The sequence below is a fragment of the Sinocyclocheilus anshuiensis genome, unplaced genomic scaffold, assembly GCF_001515605.1.
Source record: "Sinocyclocheilus anshuiensis isolate Anshui unplaced genomic scaffold, SAMN03320099.WGS_v1.1 scaffold366, whole genome shotgun sequence".
In the NCBI taxonomy this organism is placed as follows: Eukaryota; Metazoa; Chordata; class Actinopteri; order Cypriniformes; family Cyprinidae; genus Sinocyclocheilus; species Sinocyclocheilus anshuiensis.
In genome coordinates this window covers 642,984-662,311 of record NW_015547673.1, presented here as the reverse complement: position 1 = coordinate 662,311, position 19,328 = coordinate 642,984, and the positions used below count along the sequence as shown (strand labels likewise).

Below are 19,328 nucleotides of genomic sequence, written 5' to 3'. Positions count from 1 at the left end.
ATTTTTTTTTTTTAAATATATATTTATATATAGTTTTATATGTGCCAGTTTTTAACAGACACATTTGTGTCACAAGATCTTAGGAAATCCACTTAAAGTAACCAAACAAAATGTGACCTTTTTGATGTAATTTAATAGTAAGAAAGACATTGTTTCTATTATGTGATGAATGTTCAGTTGTTCATAAAAATTGCGAATGTCAGGCATTGAGTTAGGATAACATATTTAGACAGAGGAGTCTTGTGCTGTTTGTATTAAATGGATTTCAGTTGTAGTAGTAATCCGCAGCAGAAACATATTGGATTGTAAGAGCTGTTTTAGCCGTAAGTTGACCATTTTATGTTTTTTGCTCTTTGGCAGATTGGCTCTGAGTGTACTGCCTCTGGCACCTGCTAAACCTCCGAGAACTTTCAGTGAGTTAAGTGAGTCCAGCATGGAAAACCTCTCAGCTCCCAAATCTGACAAGAAGCGAAAGGCTCCTCTACCCCCCGGTTATCATGGCGGCTTGTCTATGACTGAAAGTCATCCTAATGATGGGGAACAAGCGCATACCCAGAACTCCAAAGATAGTCAGAGGCCTGTTATTCCTCTCCCGGACTATGAAACCCTCTTTCCTAAGAAGAGGCATGGGGTGATGGGTCAGACACGTTGGGACCATCTTGTTGCAGAGGTAAACCAGAGAAACTGGGAAGAGATGAATGTTGATGGACCTGAGAGGCCGATGCCAAATAAATCTGCGGTCTTGAGGGACAGAACCTCAGTGAACCTTAACCAGCACCAAAGAAATCATGAGGCACCTCCCCCTGCCCCCACGAGGCACAAAGAGGCACTCATTCCACCCAAAGCTCCTGCTCCTGCGACACCAGAACCATCGGTCGAGACTAATGTCCAACATGGTCATATCAAAGAGTCTTTATATGCTACTGTCAATAAGTCTGGAAAATCTGCTAACAAGAACTTGGAAAACAATCCACCTCCCGCTGTCCGTAGTCGACATGTGCCTCAGGAGACGGAAAGGAAGTCTCCAACACCTGATGCCATTACCCATCAACTCTCCCAGTCAAAAGAGAAGCCTATGCCAGCAGCCAGATCCATTCAAAATGTAAATTCAAAGACTGATGATGTGGCTAAAGAGATGCCTTCTGTCAAACCCAGACAACAGTCATTATTCAAGGACCCAGTCAGACAAGTCCAACAAGACAAGCAGGTAACAACTAAAGCCATGACATTAGAAAACAACATAGATGAGAAACCACACAAGGGCCAGAAGAGAAGCATTTCCACAGATGGGTTTGTTGAAGTAGACCTCCTCAGAACTGCTGAAAATCCAAAAGATCTGTATTTGGGGAAACTGGCTAATGAACCCGAGGGGAAGGGAATGATTGCTCTCGATCCATTCCCAAGTGATAACCTACTATCTAAAGATCCCTGGGCTTTACCACAGCAGACCACCAATGAAGATGACCTGTTCACTAAGGGTCCAAAGCAAATGGGAAATCTTGAAGATCAGACATCAACCTTTGATAAGAAAGATAACAAGTCTGCAAACAAAGCTACAAATGATCCATTCACAAATCTTTCAGAAAAAAGCATGGCACCGAAATCAGAGCATGGAAAACAATCCCCCAGCTTCACTGAACAAGCCAGAGCCACATTTCAAAGAAATTTTTCTCTTAGAAAGAAAAATTCATCTCTCCAATACACAACTACTGAAAAAGCTGGTACAGAGAATACTAGTCTGGATAGATCAGTTTCTCAGTCTTCACAAGATGCTGAAGATGTTGAGCTGACTGTAACCAGTGTTGCTCCTCCAAGCAGAACTGATCCCACACTAGTAACATCTGAATCCCCTATAGGGGGCAAGAGTACTCTTCGTGCTTGGGTCTCGCCATCAGAGGCTCAGCCAGTTGCACTGCAGAATGGTAGTGGAAGTGCAGTTTCTAATTCAAGAAGGTGAGAAAAGTTCTCCCGACCCTTTCTAACAACTCCTCTAACAGTCTGTCGTCCCTGTTGTGCTAAACCCATCGGCTTTCAAATCAACAGCTGCTATTTACTCTGAAACTACCTGAATCAATCTCTGGTCTTGCTCGATTAAAGGGTAATGTTTTCCTCAGCATTTGTTCGATTGGTTGCTTAATGGTTGGTTACTCCTTCATCGAATCTTGAGGGTTGGGATTGTGGGCTTGGGGTTTTGCTACTGATTGCTGATCTTGGTCGTTTAAAATGCCATGGTCTTGAAGGACTTGTGTAAATGGAACAAAGGCAGTGTCTGTTTTGTTATATGTTTATATGTTCTGTTTTGTTATTGTAGGCCATATTAGATTGTCTTTACAATGTGTACATTTTCTGAAACTGGATCTATATGAGAGGCTGTAGATGTGAGATTTACATTTACATAAATACGATGTATACAAGACTATGAAGTTACATGTTCATATACTCACATGGAGGCAAGAGTGGTGGGCATGAATTGAGTTTGTTCCAGAGATCATATTGATTTGCGAGATATTAGCATTACGCATGATTCTTGATTGCTTTACCACAAAGGTGCTTATGTTTGGGTTTTACATGTTATTTCTCTGCTGTGCTTTTATTGATCTTTTGGTTTTGTTGGGAATTACACATTGGGTGAGTTTGGAATGGTTTACTAACACATGCCAAGTCTTGCTTACTGTATATGAGAGAGTATATTTATTATACTGCATACATTGTTTTAAAAGTTATGTAGTATGCTACAAACATTTTAAAGTATGCGTCATATGCTACATTTGTCACTTGACGCATTAATTATATTACTACGTTGCATGTTTACATAAGAAAGAGGTGTCTAGTCATCATTGGGGAAAAAAACTTTAGATGCAGTGGTTTGAATTTCTTTAATTTTTTTTTATGTTTTAAGTTTTTGGCAGTCATTCATAATCTCTCCTGGTCAAACACATTGTATTGTGGAATGCAGTATCCCATGCAGTGTGCTCTGGTTGTATACTGTACATTTTCACAAATGTAGATCAACTGAAAATTCACATACCCAGTACTGAATTCTTTATATGAGATGAGTAGAAAAAAGTACGCCTTTCCAAACATACCCATGTCTCCTTAATCGAATGCTATCTTCAAGGGCCCTTGTTCACTTCATTTGAGCATTTTTCTACCGTTTTTTTTTTTCCCTTAAAATTGCACATCCTCCTCTTGGAGGAAAAGGAACATGCCATTGTCAGCAGTCAAGTTTTCATGTTCATGTTCATTGCAGTAATATGTCCGTCTCTCTTTTATCTCAGGCCTCACCCAGTGAAACCAATGAGCACCGAGAGCCAGTCTTCCAGTGTTATCACTGTGGGGAAAGACCCGAAGACTATCACCATCAAGGAAATGGCTGAGAAGTCAAAGGTACAGTAATTTTCCTAATTATTTCCTCACTATTTGCGCATTGAAGAATCGTAGTTGTTAAAAAGTTAAATCAATTAAGTAACACAAATTAAAATATGGGAATAAAAAGTTATGTATATAAAATCAGATGTAGGCACAATTTATGTCTACTCTAATTTTTTACTTTTTGTCTACTCCAGTTTTCAAATATAAGTATCGACTAATATTGGATTTTTAATCATACATGCTTATTTCCCCCTATTTTACATTTAGATTAGATTTGCCATCATCTAACACTCAAAGTTTTAAAAAATTTTAAATATGGTAATAATCTATTAACACTGAAAAATGCCTATTCATTCATATTACAATCAACATACTGTACACTATAATGTTGTGATGCCTACTTGGCTTTTAAAAAATATATTTTAGTTTACTTTTAGTGTTTTATTTTCCACTTATGTAGACAAAATAGTACATAATTTTAATATCGGCTAATCCATAGTTTTTAGGATCATGAAAAACCTTTTCATTGGTACTGTATATCAGTTGACCATTTTACCTTCATTTCACTGCATATCCAGAATATAGATCGCGGTGCATACACTCAGCTCTCACAGGAGGAACTGATCACACTGGTGGTAAAGCAACAGACCGAACTCTCCAAGAAAGACGCCAAGATCGGCGAGTTGGAGGACTACATTGATAACCTGCTCGTTCGTGTCATGGAGGAGAAACCGGCCATCCTGCTTTCACTTAATTCCAAATGTTAGGGTTTGATGCTATCATTCGATGTAACCGTGCCCAGATCACAACACTGAGACACTTTAATATTGTGGGATTTTGGTGATACAGCCAGAAGGATTTCGAACGCAATATCACATCTCATAATCAGTTTATTTGCTTGAGTATTTAACGCATGTAGAGTTGCTGGCATATGCGCATTCTGATTTCTCCACCAATATCTTACAAATAACTTTTTTTTGCAGTGTGGATATGTATAGTATAGCAAATCCAGCAGGAATATGCCAGATTTCTGCAGTCTGTCAGATCACCCATTAATAACTGGATGCTGGGCTTCTTCCTGAAGTGATTTAGAACTTGACTACTGCCTTGAGTCTTGATCAGAACGCTTCGTTAGTGTTGATGCGGCCTTATGTCTGTTGGGTCTAAAATTAAGGTAATAATCCTCTGGCTTTTTAGCACTTTTTACTTGAACGGGGTGTTTAATTTATGAAGGATAGGGTTTTTACATTAAGTAATTCTCTGAAATACCCCGTAGAATTACCTCTGTAGAAAAGCCTTAATGAAGAATTATTTTTCTGCCTGTATGTACCCTTCTGCACATTAAAAACTTCTGTTCTAACACTTCTTCTGATGTTCTAACACTGGATATATAATTCAGTTTTATTGCCCTGGTCAATATTGACTACATATTTACATTTTTTTCAGTTGAACTGGCAGTCAGCTGTTGAATCAGCCAAAATCTGCATGTTTTATGCTACATGTCAAACTGCATGTTTGTAGCGATTTTGACCAGGGATTATTAAGCATTTCTTGAAGACGGTCTTAAGAAAGCTTGATATCAACCTCTTGAGCACAATGTACATACTGTGGCATTCTGCAGTTCTGTAATGAATAAGCAATAACTGTCTGCAGGATTTTATTTCCCGAATTTCAGGTAATGCGATACGTATCATGTAGCCTGTAGACGTCACTGTCTGCACAGTGTTGTGAAACCAAAGATCTGTGATGTAAATCTGAAGTCTTACCCTACAGTACTCGAATTCTGCTTCCCACTCCCTTTTCCATTTTTCTACTTCTTATGTTTTTAATCAGTTAGTAAGTTTTTTCTTACTTTTAACCTATCTTGTGGGGAGAGAACTGTCCCTCTGACAAGGATGGAGAAAATAACTGTCTTGTATTTATTTGTTTGTGGTTAATCTTAAGTTGATTCAGTTGTCAGTCTCAGTTTTCTGTGTTGCAGTTATATATTCAGTCATGAGAACCTTCATAAGTGAGAGCATCTGCTGTGTTCATTCAAATGTTGTCAATCAGTTTGAGTGAGTTCACTAAACTATTCACAGCATTTTCACTGTTACCAGATTTTGTACGCTCCAATCCTTTGTCTGAATTTGAATGAGAAGCCTTATTAATAATTGCTGATGCTATGCATATATGCACAAGATCTATTTTCAAGACCTGTGCCTTCTCTTTTTATTCAAGGTTCTATGTCTTTAAGACATGAATATATTGGTTTGTTCCTTTACTTCAATACTTGCAGAAATGTAATTTTGATTATGCCTCAGTTCATTGAATAAAACTTAGCTGAACACATAAAGCCTGTTTTTCTTTTAAATATAATGTTTAGTTAATATTTTTTTTTTATAATGAGTAGTAGTTCATACACAAGGCTGAATGACAAAAAAAAAAAATTGTAAATAACTACAAAATTCTGTCATCATTCACTCATCCTTATGTTGTTCCAAACCTGTATGACTTTCTTTCCTCTGTGGAACATAACATAAAATATTTAAAGAAAGACTTTATTCTTATTTATCCTTATTAAATTCTTTGTCAAAATATATTATTTTGTGTTCCAGAGGGGGAAAAAAGGTGATTCAGGTTTGAAACGAGTAAATGACAGTATTTTTATTTATTTAATGATTGATTGATTGTGGTGAACCATCCCTGTATAGGCAAAGTATAATGATGATGTTTGTCATTGGTATTAATGATAATTAATGAAATATGTTGACTTTGTGCATTTGACAACCATGACAACTAGTGTTTACCCTATAAAGCCTGAAATAATAAGATTTTATTTAACAACACCGTTTTATTGAACTTTTAGGGGAAAGTATATTTAATTTCCTGTTTTATTATTAAAGCTCTGACAAACATATAATGCAATGCATATCAAATAGGCTTTATAATAGCTATACGAATGAATTCTCATAAATAAGATGATAGTATACTATACACTGTACAGTATGATAATAGTCTGACTGTTGAGTACAGTTTTGTCCATTAGATGGCAGTAGGGTACAGTACAATATATTTTCTCACTAGTCAGGCAGCTCAAGAGGATGTCATAGCCTTCATCATTACATGTGCGCTGTGTTAAAATGATACTTGGCTGCTATATTAATTGATTAAAATTGATATATTTGCAAACAGTATGAGCCTGGTGTCATTCACAGCACAACTATCAAAACATCTTAAGCTAATTATATCACCTTACATAATGTTTAAAGGTTATGCAGTCGAGGCTATCTACGATTGGCTAATTAGCAGTTTGAAACAAATGATAATTAGCAGAAAAAAAAAAACTGATATTGACTGATTAGTATCGTCAGTAAATCCAAAATCAGTCAAAGTGGGGCTTAAAATGAATGCATGGATACGTATTGAATACGTATTGCAGAAAATATAGATTTATTAATTCAGTTCCACGCTGACATATTTATGAGATTATGTGCAGATGTGATGTCTTTTACATGTGCAGTGTTACGTTCTGTGTGTAAAGTGTGTAAAACCAAATGGATAGGGGGAAACAAAACAAAACAACTTCAGATTGAAACGTGATTAGTTCTTGTGAAATTAGTGACGTTTTGCAAAAAAAAAAAAATGTAGCAAAATTTAGGTACGAAAAATTCTAAATGCAATTTAAAACCTGATTTGTGTGATTTTGTAATTTTCTGAAAAAGAAAATAAAATCTGTCAATAAAAGGTTCACAGCTTTCATCTAAAGCTATCATTAAGCACTACTTGTAGACTTGTATGTCAGCTAATAAACCTAGTTCCAAATGAAGCAGAACCAACCCTTGCATCTCCCAGTAACACAGTTTTGTTCCTGAATTAATTATGTTTGTGCAAATAAATTCAATGAATGACTCATAAAGACAGTCACTTATTTTGTTCCAGAATGAAAACAACACACTCTTGGTTCATAGCTTTTTTCCATTTTGGTGAATTTGTGGCTAATTTGTATGAATCTCATCTGCTTATGCCCCATCTGCTTGGGTTTAGGGGTGGACCTAAGTTTGGAATTTCATTTATTTATTTATTTATTTTCTAAGAATGAACGTTTCTGCACGAATCACGTTGTACAAATTCATACAAATTCTCTAAATGTCTCGTAAATTGCATTTTCTCGTGCGATTGGACTGAATTAATCGCTGTTTTGAATTAATTGGTTGAATTAATGATTCAGTGATCGCCACCTATGGCGATGTAAACTGTAGAAAGAGTTACTGAAGCGGTGTGATAGAAACAGTGAAATGTCCACTCAACCAGTTGAATTTGAGGACTGAAAATTGTATAATGATTATTTTAATGAATTTGCAACAAATTAAAATGAATTCTTTAATATGGTAAATATGTTATGAGCCAGTGTTATTTTAGTATCATTGAGATATTATTATAGTTTTTATTAATATTTTGAATTCGTTTTTTTAATATATATTTTCTGTTTTAATTTTAATTTAAAGTATTTATTTATTTATTTTGATTAATTTTTTTTTTTTTTTGTGAGCAGCTGTATGTAACTTTTTGTAGTTGGGCGCCAGTGTTAGTGTAGTATCATTGAGATATTATTATAGTTTTTATTAATATTTTGAATTCGTTTTTTTAATATATATTTTCTGTTTTAATTTTAATTTAAAGTATTTATTTATTTATTTTGATTAATTTTTTTTTTTTTTTGTGAGCAGCTGTATGTAACTTTTTGTAGTTGGGCGACTTTGGAGCCCCCTACAGTTAAGTGAGTGGAATTCACTGTCGTAATTATAGTAGATAGCTGTCACGTGCATTTGATGCTGCCGTAAAGCAATTCGCGCTTTTTTCGCGTAATTTTGTACCCGTTCACCAAAATGTTGGAGAGGGAGCGAGGAAAGAAACACAAGCTCTTCGTCTTATTAGAAGTAAGTGTACAATGAGAATGATTTTGAAACTGATATTTCCAGGTAAAAAACTTACACACATCCCTTAAAAATATATCTATATTTGTATTTATTTAGTTTCCAGTTTTAGTGTTAATTATATTAGTACTTCAAGTCAAACTAAAGTGATAGGTAAAATAAGTTAGTTTTTTATACTATATTTTATTTAATCTTACTCCAAGTTTCTTATGGTTTTAGTTTTAGTTACAATAACCCTGCTAGGAACTAATTTTTATTCAGTGTTTAACGGGGGGTCTCTTCTCCACCTCTTGGCCTAAAAGAAAGTTTGAAGACCCACACACACCAAAAGACATTTGGTGTTGTCACTACTGTTTCTCCATTTATTAAACCTTGTAGCCTGGCGGACCCTTAACATTAGAAACAAACGGTAAGTTTGAGTCATTTTCAGTCCAGGTGTAATACTGCCAGGTGTAATACTTCCAGATCTGAGACCTGGGAGCTTAACCTGGTCTGCAGCCTGCAGCTTGAGAGATGAAGAGCTGAAAGTGTCTTAGTTACTCATTTGTAGGGTGCAGCTTGTTTGTCTTTCACATTTTCTGTCATCCTCCTTGTGAATCACTGGTCTATTATCGAAGCTGTGTTTGTGTAGTTGGCTGCCTTTGATGTATTGGGATGGCAGACCATTGAAAACATCACAATCTATCACAGAAAGAGATTGAGTGGAGAGGTGGGAGAAAGAAAAACTCAAAAGATGTACTGAGTTGGTCACCATGGAAACGCTTCCTCCTTTTTATTGTTTTGTCTTTTGTTGCTCATTTTCATTTTCAGCTGGAATCACGTTGTACAAATTCATACAAATTCTCTAAATGTCTCGTAAATTGCATTTTCTCGTGCGATTGGACTGAATTAATCGCTGTTTTGAATTAATTGGTTGAATTAATGATTCAGTGATCGCCACCTATGGCGATGTAACCTGTAGAAAGAGTTACTGAAGGATATTGTGCTGAGGATATTAACATGCCCAGACCGTTTCAAAGGTTACTGACTGCAGTGGCTTTATCTTTTCATCACTTTATCTCCCTACTGTTCACATGCATTGGTGTTCCTTTGAATTAGCGATGATACTAGTGGAATCTTTAGTGCTTTGAATTAAAGTTAACGGTAATATGATACCGTTAACTAGATTTTAGTGGTGTATGTTTGTGCAAATTTTTATTTTCATGTGTCGACTAACATACTAAAGCACATGTAAAGTAATTGATTGTAATTTTATCTGTAGTGTACATATAAAGATGTACTTAAGTCCAATTTACCTGTGTTAAAAACACACTTAAGCTCAGCTATTTACATCTAATATACATTTTAATATATAAAATTTTCATTTAATTGCAAATAACGTGCAATTGCGTCCAAAAACATTACATTCTGTACTTCACTTAAGCATATTACTTCCATTATTAATCTATAGCACAAACAGTAATATTTAGAGGTTTGTACAGATCGTTAAACCTATGTTTGAGCAATAATACTCGGTTTTCTCTTGGAAAACATAATGTTACAGAGATATTCACACTGTATTCATTTACCTGAACAACAAGAAGTTAATTGCAATTATTTTGTTTACCCAATAATGTGTCTTTGTGTCCAAATCTTTGATTAATCTTCAAATAATCACTCCATCGTGAGGACACTTTATTGACCGATTAGCAAAAAATATCAAGAGTTTTCCCATCTGCATCAATGCGATAATAGTGTTTGTGCTCTCATTGTATTTCAAGCCTCAGTATAAAACAACCACCAGTTCAGACACTCTTCATTGGTGCAACATTGCATGTTACATGAATTTATACCAAATTGTATAGTTATAAATACACAAATTAGACTTTAATTTTGTTCCTTGTTTGATTCAGGACAATGACGATACTGGATTCTTAGTTCAATAGCGAACAATTTCAACTGCATTACAACATCCAAAGAGTCATGTTATTGGCTGCAAACTGAAAATAAGTTTTTGTTTGTGAAGACATTTTTTTTTTGTATATAAAGACTAGGGTTGCAAAGGGGTGGAACATTTCCAGTAAATTTCCGGAAACTTTCCAAAAATCCCTGGAATATTCCCAAAAATCCTGGTAAATTTCCAAAATTACTGGAATATTTCCGAAAGTTACTGGACATTTTCCAGTTTTTGCAACCCTAATAAAGACAATAAGTTTTTTTATTTTTCCACACTTTATTATGAGCACAAAAAAACATTAAAGGCCTAAAACATTACGAAAACATTTAATTAGTGAAAGTTTTTAATATTTCATATATATTCAATATTTCTAGGCCATGTGTTCTTTTAAAATATTTGATCTGTTTTGATGTAAATATATCTTCAGTGACATCTTGTATAAACACATGCAGTTTAAACAATTTTAATCCAACGTCTGAAAGGCATTAAAATAAGCTATAATTCACTGAAGCATTTGCTTTTTTGAAAGCTGGATATCTGAATGTTTCTGTTGCAGTATTTTAAGATATAATTTCTCTGTAGTGAGACCAACATCCAGTTTCCTTCTTAGATAATCCATATTCAAATCACAGACAGCATGGTGAAATCTTGTGACTAAATCCAACAGCTTTCTCACATGGCTTGTACATCCAAGAAACACCATCTGTGTCCATCTAAAACAAGATGCCTGTGGAGGAACCTTACAGATGGTGGAGTTCTGGTCAGGACCGATGTGAACACTTTGTTTTGCACAAATTTGCAACCCAAGTGTTCTGCTAGCCACGGTGGTCTTTGAACTAACTCGATGTGCTCTTTTTCTGTCAGAGAACCACGCTAGCGGTGGCACAGTTGTTAGCAGGAATCCCGATGCCAATCCGTCGATGACAGGTGAACATCTTGCGTAGTTCCGCCCTGAAACGATCGTGCAGCCATGCATATAAAAATGGGTTACAACAAGACGAACTCATTCCACACAAGTGACACAATAGCTGGATCAGAAGAAAGTAGCGCTTGTCGATCAGGTCTATATCAATATCCCGTAGAACATTGAAGACGCTTATCGGCAGCCAGCAGATCCCAAAAGCAGCGACGACCAATGACACCAGGCGAAACGTCTTGCGCTTCCGAGCCCGCTGGGCTTCCGCTTGGCTCTGGGTGCGATGACCTGGCACCACGCAATTGCGAAGCTTCACTGAAATGCACAAGTAGGAGATGCAAAGAGCGGACAGAGGAAGAACGTAGGTGATGAAGAGTGTGCTGTAAGCGTAGGCTAGCCGCTCTTTCTCCTGACCCATCCAGAACTCCTCGCAGATGGTAAAACCTTCGTCCTTGAACTCCACATGATATGTGTGGGCCACAGCAGGAGCTACCAGACCACACGACAGAATCCAGATCCCAGAGAGCAGATACGTGCAGGCCAGAACTGAGATGCGCTTCTTGAGTGGATGAACAGTAGCGTAGTATCTAGAAGTTAAAATTACAGTTTTAGGCAACAACAGTGATCTCACGTCTGTATCTGATGCAGAAGTGGTGCAATTTTTTTGTTCTATAATCATTCTATATATTCAAGTACACTAAACTGACTTCTCTTCTACCATGAGCACATGTTTAATTTCTGAAATTAAAGGGATAGGCCTTTTCCACCCAAAAATTCTCTCATCATTTACTCACCCTCATGCTGTCCATTGTTTCAGGCCAAATGATTAGTTTAAAAAGTTTTAAATATTAGTGTTTTTCTCACACACATCTATCATTTTGCTTCAGAAGACAATGATCCATCAGTCGCTGTTCAAAGCATCAACTTCGAGGATGAGGTTGAGTAAAAAATGTTTGGGTGGAGTAAACACTTTATTTGTCAGGCTGATACAAATTAATTAAGAAAAATATTAAAAGGAGGAAATGCTTGAAAAGAAAACCTTTGTAAGTAGTTTGGCATGGTAATTCTTAGCAAATAAATAAATAAAAAAGACTGCATCAAAACTTTCACTGCAGACCTTAATGACGTGTGTCAAGTGTGTATGTCGATAAGCCTTTTAAAATATCAGATAATTTGACCTTTTTTTATGAAATGGCAAGTTTAGATCAGCTATAATGCCATGTGGTGCGACTCCTAGAGCTAAGACTCAATTTCACAAAGAATTGATTCTTCAATTACGAGGGAGTCGAGTCCTAAAAAGAGCTGTATTCAAGTCTACAGCGGTGATAAAATGTAATTCAATCTCCCAAAAATTCTAATGAGTAATGAAGAGTAGACATTAGTTTGCAGCACAGGGCAATGACAAAAATGAAAGGTCTTACTGATCTTTAAAAAGTTTGGCATTTGACAGTATGGCATTTTAAAAATGTGGCGACATCGATCTGTCTAGCCTAGGGAATGTTTAGATAGACAAACAATTATAAAGAGCACCATGGAACACAAAAAGGCGTTTTGTGTGAACAAGCCTAAGTCAGTTTGGTTTCAAGGATTTGATTAGTTCGACAGTTTTGCATGGCTTAAAATTATTCTTTATCTGACTGATTTATTGTTATAATTGACACTATCGGTTTAAGTTCATATTTACTTTTTTTTTTTTTTTTTACAAAAGAATCATATTTTACACACAGTATTTTAGTATTTATAGTGACATTACTGCCCAGCAATGTTGGAAACAGACAATCTCTCTGTCTATAATATATGTATTTACAAACGCACAAACACGTTCTCAATAAGAATCACAAAATATTATTTCTGATTTAGTTTTTAGAATTGTCTTTGATTCCAAAACCTAAAAATGGCAAATCCATGATGTTTATGCATTTTTAATTAATAATATTTGTAACATTTTTTTAAATTACTTTTATTTGGTTACACCTCATGACTTTTAGTCATTAAATTAAAAAAAAATCTTGAATATAAAAAAAATTCAAAACTATTTGAAACCAACATATTGTTTTATTTCATACTATTTCTAGGCAGTTATTGCAAGCCAGATTTTTGAAAAGAAGCTCTTGTACGACCCTGGGAACACCAGCTGACTAGTGGCCCCAATTTGAGTTTGAGAGCTTTGTTAAGATATAAAGACTACGTAATAAGGTGAAGCAAATACAATATTTAACATGCTGATTTTGTAGAGACATAATAAGTAGGCTGTAAAAAACGGGATAAAAATAAGACCTCTATGAACTCTTTTTATTCACTTTAAGGTGAGCAGAACCTGTTGGATGTTTTGCCGCAAAAGCTCGCTCTTCAATGGATGCACATTTCCTCACCTCCGATCCAGCCTGGATGAATGGGTCTGCATCCAAACTCACCGATAATATCAAGTGTGTTTTTTGAACATTAAAGCATGTCAACATATTCTGTTACACCAAATACACAAAATAATGATCTTTAAAAAAGCATCATATGACCCCTTTAAAGACAGTATTCATGTAGGCTTCACCAGACCATGTACAGGAGATGACAGCCTAGTCCTAAGGTAAATGGATTCTTAATGCACCTATTATACTAGAAACCAACAATTTTTCATTTTCCTTGACTATTGTGCAGCAACATCATCCATCACTGACTCACATGCCTACGCAGGGAGGGAAGTGTGAAGGTTAAAGGCTATACGAAGCCATAAAGTTTAACAGAGAAGATCCACTATGAATTTATTTTCACAATTGGGGATAAGAAGTCCTGGTTTATTTTAGGTGTCCTTGGTATTTCACATATGGCAGCATGTTGACATTACTTTAGCCTTCCAGCTTTCTGTGTCTATAGAATGTGTCACTATACAACTGTGTGTCACATAATATCATGCATTCTCATGGTCTTTTTTTGTGTACCATAAAATAAAATTACTATTTACAAATGAATGCTTCATGGCAGCGCTTACGTGCTCATCTGGTACCCTGAAACAAAGCCATTTAGATTACTGCTTCATTCAAATTGAGCTGAAAATCACCAAAACTGTTGCATGCATGTTTAAAACAATGTGGATTTTTAGACAAAATAAGTCTAACAAAGTTCAACCATGGACATGTGTCACAGGACAATTCTGTCATTTGTTTTTAGTTTTCCGAAAGTCATTAAAATTCCCATCAGTGTCTTGTATTGTTTTGTATTTTTTAAAAAGATCATTTTTAAACAAATATTAAAATGCTTGATTCTTTTTTTTACTCTATTATCATACTTAAATATTTAATTAGTTTGTATGTCGGATTGTCTTACAGTAGTGTATGACTGGCAAGGCCTGGGTCTGGGACAAGAACAAGCTATAAAGCCATTTGAAAATCTGCAAAAAATAATGAAGGCATGGTAAAAAGGTTTCCAAGACATTTTTATTGTGACCTTGCTACAGCAAAAAGAAAGTTGAAATCTGTCCAAACAAAAATCTGTTAAAAAAATGTTCACGCTAAAATCAACTCCTTAGATATAAAATGGCATGTTTGAAGAAATGCCTAATTGTTGGTAGATCAGAACAATTTAAGAAATTATCATAATTTTCAGATCCCAGTCATCATATGATCACCTATGCTCTATTCGAACTGATCGACATGTGGCAGAAGATTTACATAATAAATTTCATTTTAAAAATCTAATAAAAAAAGTTGATTTTTAAATTGTAACATTTCACAACATCACAGTTTTTACTCTATTTTTAATTAAATAAACGCAGCCTTGGTGAGCATAAGATCCTTTTTTTTCCAGAATGTTCTTTTGAATGGTAGTATATGTGATTAATCCACTGAATCAGTCTGTTACATAATCATGCTCTACAAAAGCCCCGGAATGCTAGTAAAACATTGATGAAGTAATGAATTAGTCACACAGTCAAGAGCCACAGCACTCACATGCATCACTCACCTGTCCACCCCAATAGCTGTCAGTGTGAAAACCGACACGTACACCATCACCGGCTGAATGAGGAACACCAGGTAGCACATGAATCTTCCAAATACCCACCCGCGTGGATTAAAAGCATATGCCAGGGTAAAGGGCACGCAGGTAGCACACATCAGCATGTCGGAAAACGCTAGGTTACCGATGAAGAAGTTGGTCACGTTGTGCATTTTTTTGGTGTGGCAGATGACATAAAGCAGCAGGTAGTTCCCAAAAACTCCAACCAGGACCACAAGAGTGTAGCAAGGGATGATGAGAGGTTTAAAAGACTGAAGGAGCTCCACGCCAACAAACTGAGGACTGCGCTTCGATGTGTTCGTCGACTGCAGCATGACTTCGTAGATTTGGCCCATGCTGGAATTCTCCATGGTGACATTTTCCAGGCAACACGCGGGCACAGGAGTGCTGAGCCATTCGCCACCACTGCCATCCATGCTTACGGCTGGAATACTGCTTGTAGAGACCTAAAGACTGGGTGTTTTGGCATATTAACAAGGAAAGAGATACATTTTGGTTAGCTTTCTTTATAACTCAACTCCGTTTTAAACCATTAACAGATGGACTGAAATGTCCACGAAGAGTAAGTGAGTTGAGTGTGACCTGTGGAGGCGTGTGGTACCAAACATGCAGTTCGCACCATATAGGTGCTAGTTTGTCTTGAAAGTTAGCTTGGCTCATATAATGAAGTGACTTTTTCAAACTTTAATGAGCACAGCTACAATTTTTCTCAAAGTTCCTGTTCTCAATACCAAACCACTTTCCGCACAGCAGTACTTCTGAACATTAGCAAGCGTCAAATCTAAAAGCCCTTCATTACAGCCTTGACTTGCTTCGGATGGCTGGTTTCCGAAGCAGGTCACTCGTATAAAAGAATCAGAGTACGTGTGTTCCTTTCAGTATTTGCTCTTTCAATCCAAACAGCAGTAAACAGAAACTTGTAAGGACACTAATGAAAGCCAGCATAATTTGAGTCAAAGATGCGTCTGCTGCAATCAGACATGGCCGTTGCCGTTGAAATGCAAATGAGCCTCATTCACTCGTGCCCTCTAATTAAGTGAATAAATGGTTCATAGATTAAGCATAAATGCTCTTTGGTATTTCCTGTAGCAAGCTACTGCAAAAGCAGTGATTGTGTTTTCTGTTTTTGTCTCTTTACCAATCAGTCAGTTGTTGTAAAAGCAATAGATACTGCATAATTAATTTTTGTTTTAAATGTGTAACTCATCAACATTATCATTTTCAGTCAGGGTTTGTATGGTAGTGCATTTCGCATTTGACATACATTCAAAAATACCCATTTGACAGGGATCAATTGTGGTCCTTGAATCATACATGCATCAGACAAATGAAGCACCAATCAATCTTTGCAGATAAAATTGTTTTTATGGACAAGACAGTACTAAAATCGCCATATGTTCAGTGCAGTTCATTTTGAACAGCATGATGAGCTGAATGTCAGAGACAACTTATTTAATTAGCACAAATCTTCATTAAGCATATTCAAAGATGAGATTGAATAAATATCCCCAGGGTGTCGACTGGGGAATAGAATAAATTAACAAGCACTCACTGGATGAGATATGGAATATTTATAATGCATTTTCAGTATTTGAAATTAAGTGGCATTAAATGAATATCACAGTAATCTTAAAGTGACAGTTTAAATTTCCTAAAGGCTGTGTTAGTGTGATAGTTTTACTCTTCTTAGTTGCCTTGTCACTTGTTTGACAGTGTTAAAAAAAGTTACCATGGAGGTTTTCTTGTTTAAAGGGTTAGTTCACCCAAAAAAATTCTGTCATTAATTACTCACCCTTGTGTTGTTCGAAACCCGTAAGACCTTTGTTCATCTTCGGAACACAATTTAAGATATTTTTGATGAAATCTGAGGGCTCTCTGACGGCATTACGCCGGATCTGGGTCAGCGCCACCACACGCTCGCATCATGATACTGTCGTGAATGTGCGTCCACAAGTGATGCAGTAGAGACGAAAATGTGGAATAAAGTCGTTATTTTTGTTTTCTTTGCGCAAAATGTATTCTCGTAGCTTCGTAACTTTACAGTTGAACCACTGATGTCACACGGACTACTTTGTCGATCATCTTGGTACTTTTCTGAACCTTGAATGTGGTAGTTACCTTGCTGTCTATGGGAGGGTCAGAGAGCCCTCAGATTTCATCAAAAATATCTTAAATCGTGTTCCGAAGATGAACGAAGGTCTTACGGGTTTGGAACAACACAAGGGTGAGTAATTAATTACAGAATTTTCATTTTTGGGTGAACTAACCCTTTAAGACACTTTAGCAAAAATGGGGATTGCTTTGGAACGTTTATTTATTTTCAGTAATTAATTTAATATCTTTTAAAGCACAGATTCACCAGTTTGCACCTCTGCAGTGAATGGGTGCCGTCAGAATGAGAGTCCAAACAGCTTGAATTTTAGCTGTAAGTAATGATTTGAAGTTAAAAACATCTTAATGATGGATTTAGTTTATTACAAACATGCAACTTTTCCCTTCACAAGATGTTAATTGATGGACTGGAATCGTGTGAATTATTTGTGGATTATTGTGATGTTTTTATCAGCTGAACTCTCATTCTGACGGCACCCATTCACTGCAGAGGATCTAGAGAAGCAAGTGACGCCATGCTAAATTTCTCCAAATCTGTTCAGATGAAGAAACACTCATCTACATACTGGACGGCATGAGGGTGACTGCATTTTCAGCCAATTTTCTTTTTTGGGTAAACTATACCTTTAAGCTATTTTAGACCTAATATCAAGATGTGCATTGAATGTTGGCAAAATATTTGTGAGCTCTCTTTTTTATCTGTATTTCTCAGGTCTAATTATAGCCTAACACACTGAGCAGAAACTTGCAATAATGTTTGCTTCTGAATTGCACCCAGACTAAACAGCTCTTGATATCTATATTATGAGTAAACAGACACGTGAGGTATGTGTTATTCTAAGCCTCCAGCATACTGTGAGTTTCTTTAAACCACTCTGGGTAGCGTCCCTTCCCTGTGGGTGCTTCAATTATGTTCAGCCGGTAAAAACGTAGACTAATGGAACCATTGACGTGCTCTTTAGTGCTCACATTAGAGCGAGAGCCCAGGTTAGCAGAACTGAGTCAGTGTCCCTGCGGTTTGCCGTACAATGCTGTCAACAAACCAAAAATTGCCGAAACAACCTAATATAACTAGGGATGGGTGATGACTATACCTAAAATTTTAAATCTTAATATTTTTTCAGATTTCAACAATAATTGATATTTTTGCATTTGCTTTAAACGTATTAAAAATGTGAAACAGCTATTGGTTCTAAGCACATTCAAAATGTTTAGTGCAAAATCAAAAATGTAGACCTAGCAACGACTTCTTTTTATTAAATTAACACATGTAAATGTGACAATATGAAAAAAAAAGAGTGTAAAATGGGTACAATAAGTGCATTCTGACAGCTTCTTTAGAGCAATGTAATTTACATGCAGTACTACATTTTACACTGTGCAACTGGGGTAAATTATGAAAGCGTTTAACAAGTTTTTTTTAGCTAAAATCACAAATCTGTCAACGGTTTCTGGTTTAAGAGATGCTCTGTAGGTTCCCACTATCACTAAAAACTGTTTCAGATGGGGAACTATAGGCACTTCTTGGCTAGTTTGCAGGAGGACTGAAATTGCCTATTGGTGCTGTCTTTGGCACATTAATCTTCATTTTCGACAATATTCATTATTTAATATCAATATAAACAATATTATGTAATTTTATATTGCTTACTTGATAATCTCGATAATATCTCTAATATTCAGTATATTGCCCTGTCCTAAATATAACTGCAGTTTAAAACACACACACACACACAACACACACACATTCAGTACAAAGCTGTTGCAAGCAATGCAACACAAAATGCTATGTGGTCAAAAATTGTCTTAGAAAACATGATCCTAATTATGCTGATATAAAATGTGAAAAGAAAAAATCTGTCACCAATAACTGCAGCAAGAAGCTATTTACTTCAATGCTGTTAGGTGCTCTTTGAAGTGATAGCATGTTATGAAACAAAAAAACCGAGGCCCTATTAAAATCCTTTTTAAAATAGGCCTATAACATTAAAAATCACAACCGAGAACTTTCCATCAAGTTGTGAGGTCTTCATTTAGCACCAGCGTGCCACAGTGACTTTTATTGTTA

At 36.0% G+C, this 19,328-nt stretch overlaps 2 protein-coding genes across 3 annotated transcripts in view; one reads left to right on the top strand and one right to left on the bottom strand.

Moving 5' to 3' along the window:
- rab11fip1a (RAB11 family interacting protein 1 (class I) a) overlaps positions 1-5,699 on the top strand; it is a 27,572-nt gene extending 21,873 nt beyond the window's left edge. The window contains exons 1-3 of one of the 2 annotated variants that reach the window (XM_016505249.1): positions 402-1,953; positions 3,279-3,387; positions 3,951-5,699. In XM_016505249.1, coding sequence (XP_016360735.1) covers positions 434-1,953; positions 3,279-3,387; positions 3,951-4,139 — 1,818 coding nt within the window. In that variant the 5' untranslated portion in view covers positions 402-433 and the 3' untranslated portion in view covers positions 4,140-5,699. Of the gene's footprint in view, positions 1-401; positions 1,954-3,278; positions 3,388-3,950 lie in introns of those variants that run through there. The other variant, XM_016505250.1, reaches the window with a different exon arrangement.
- A 5,385-nt stretch (positions 5,700-11,084) lies between these two features.
- The window catches only part of LOC107702854 (prolactin-releasing peptide receptor-like), a 14,496-nt gene continuing 6,252 nt past the window's right edge, over positions 11,085-19,328 (bottom strand). The window contains exons 2-3 of the mRNA XM_016505280.1: positions 15,095-15,601; positions 11,085-11,727 (exon numbers count right to left, since the gene is read on the bottom strand). Coding sequence (XP_016360766.1) covers positions 11,085-11,727; positions 15,095-15,564 — 1,113 coding nt within the window. The 5' untranslated portion in view covers positions 15,565-15,601. The remainder of the gene's footprint in view (positions 11,728-15,094; positions 15,602-19,328) is intronic.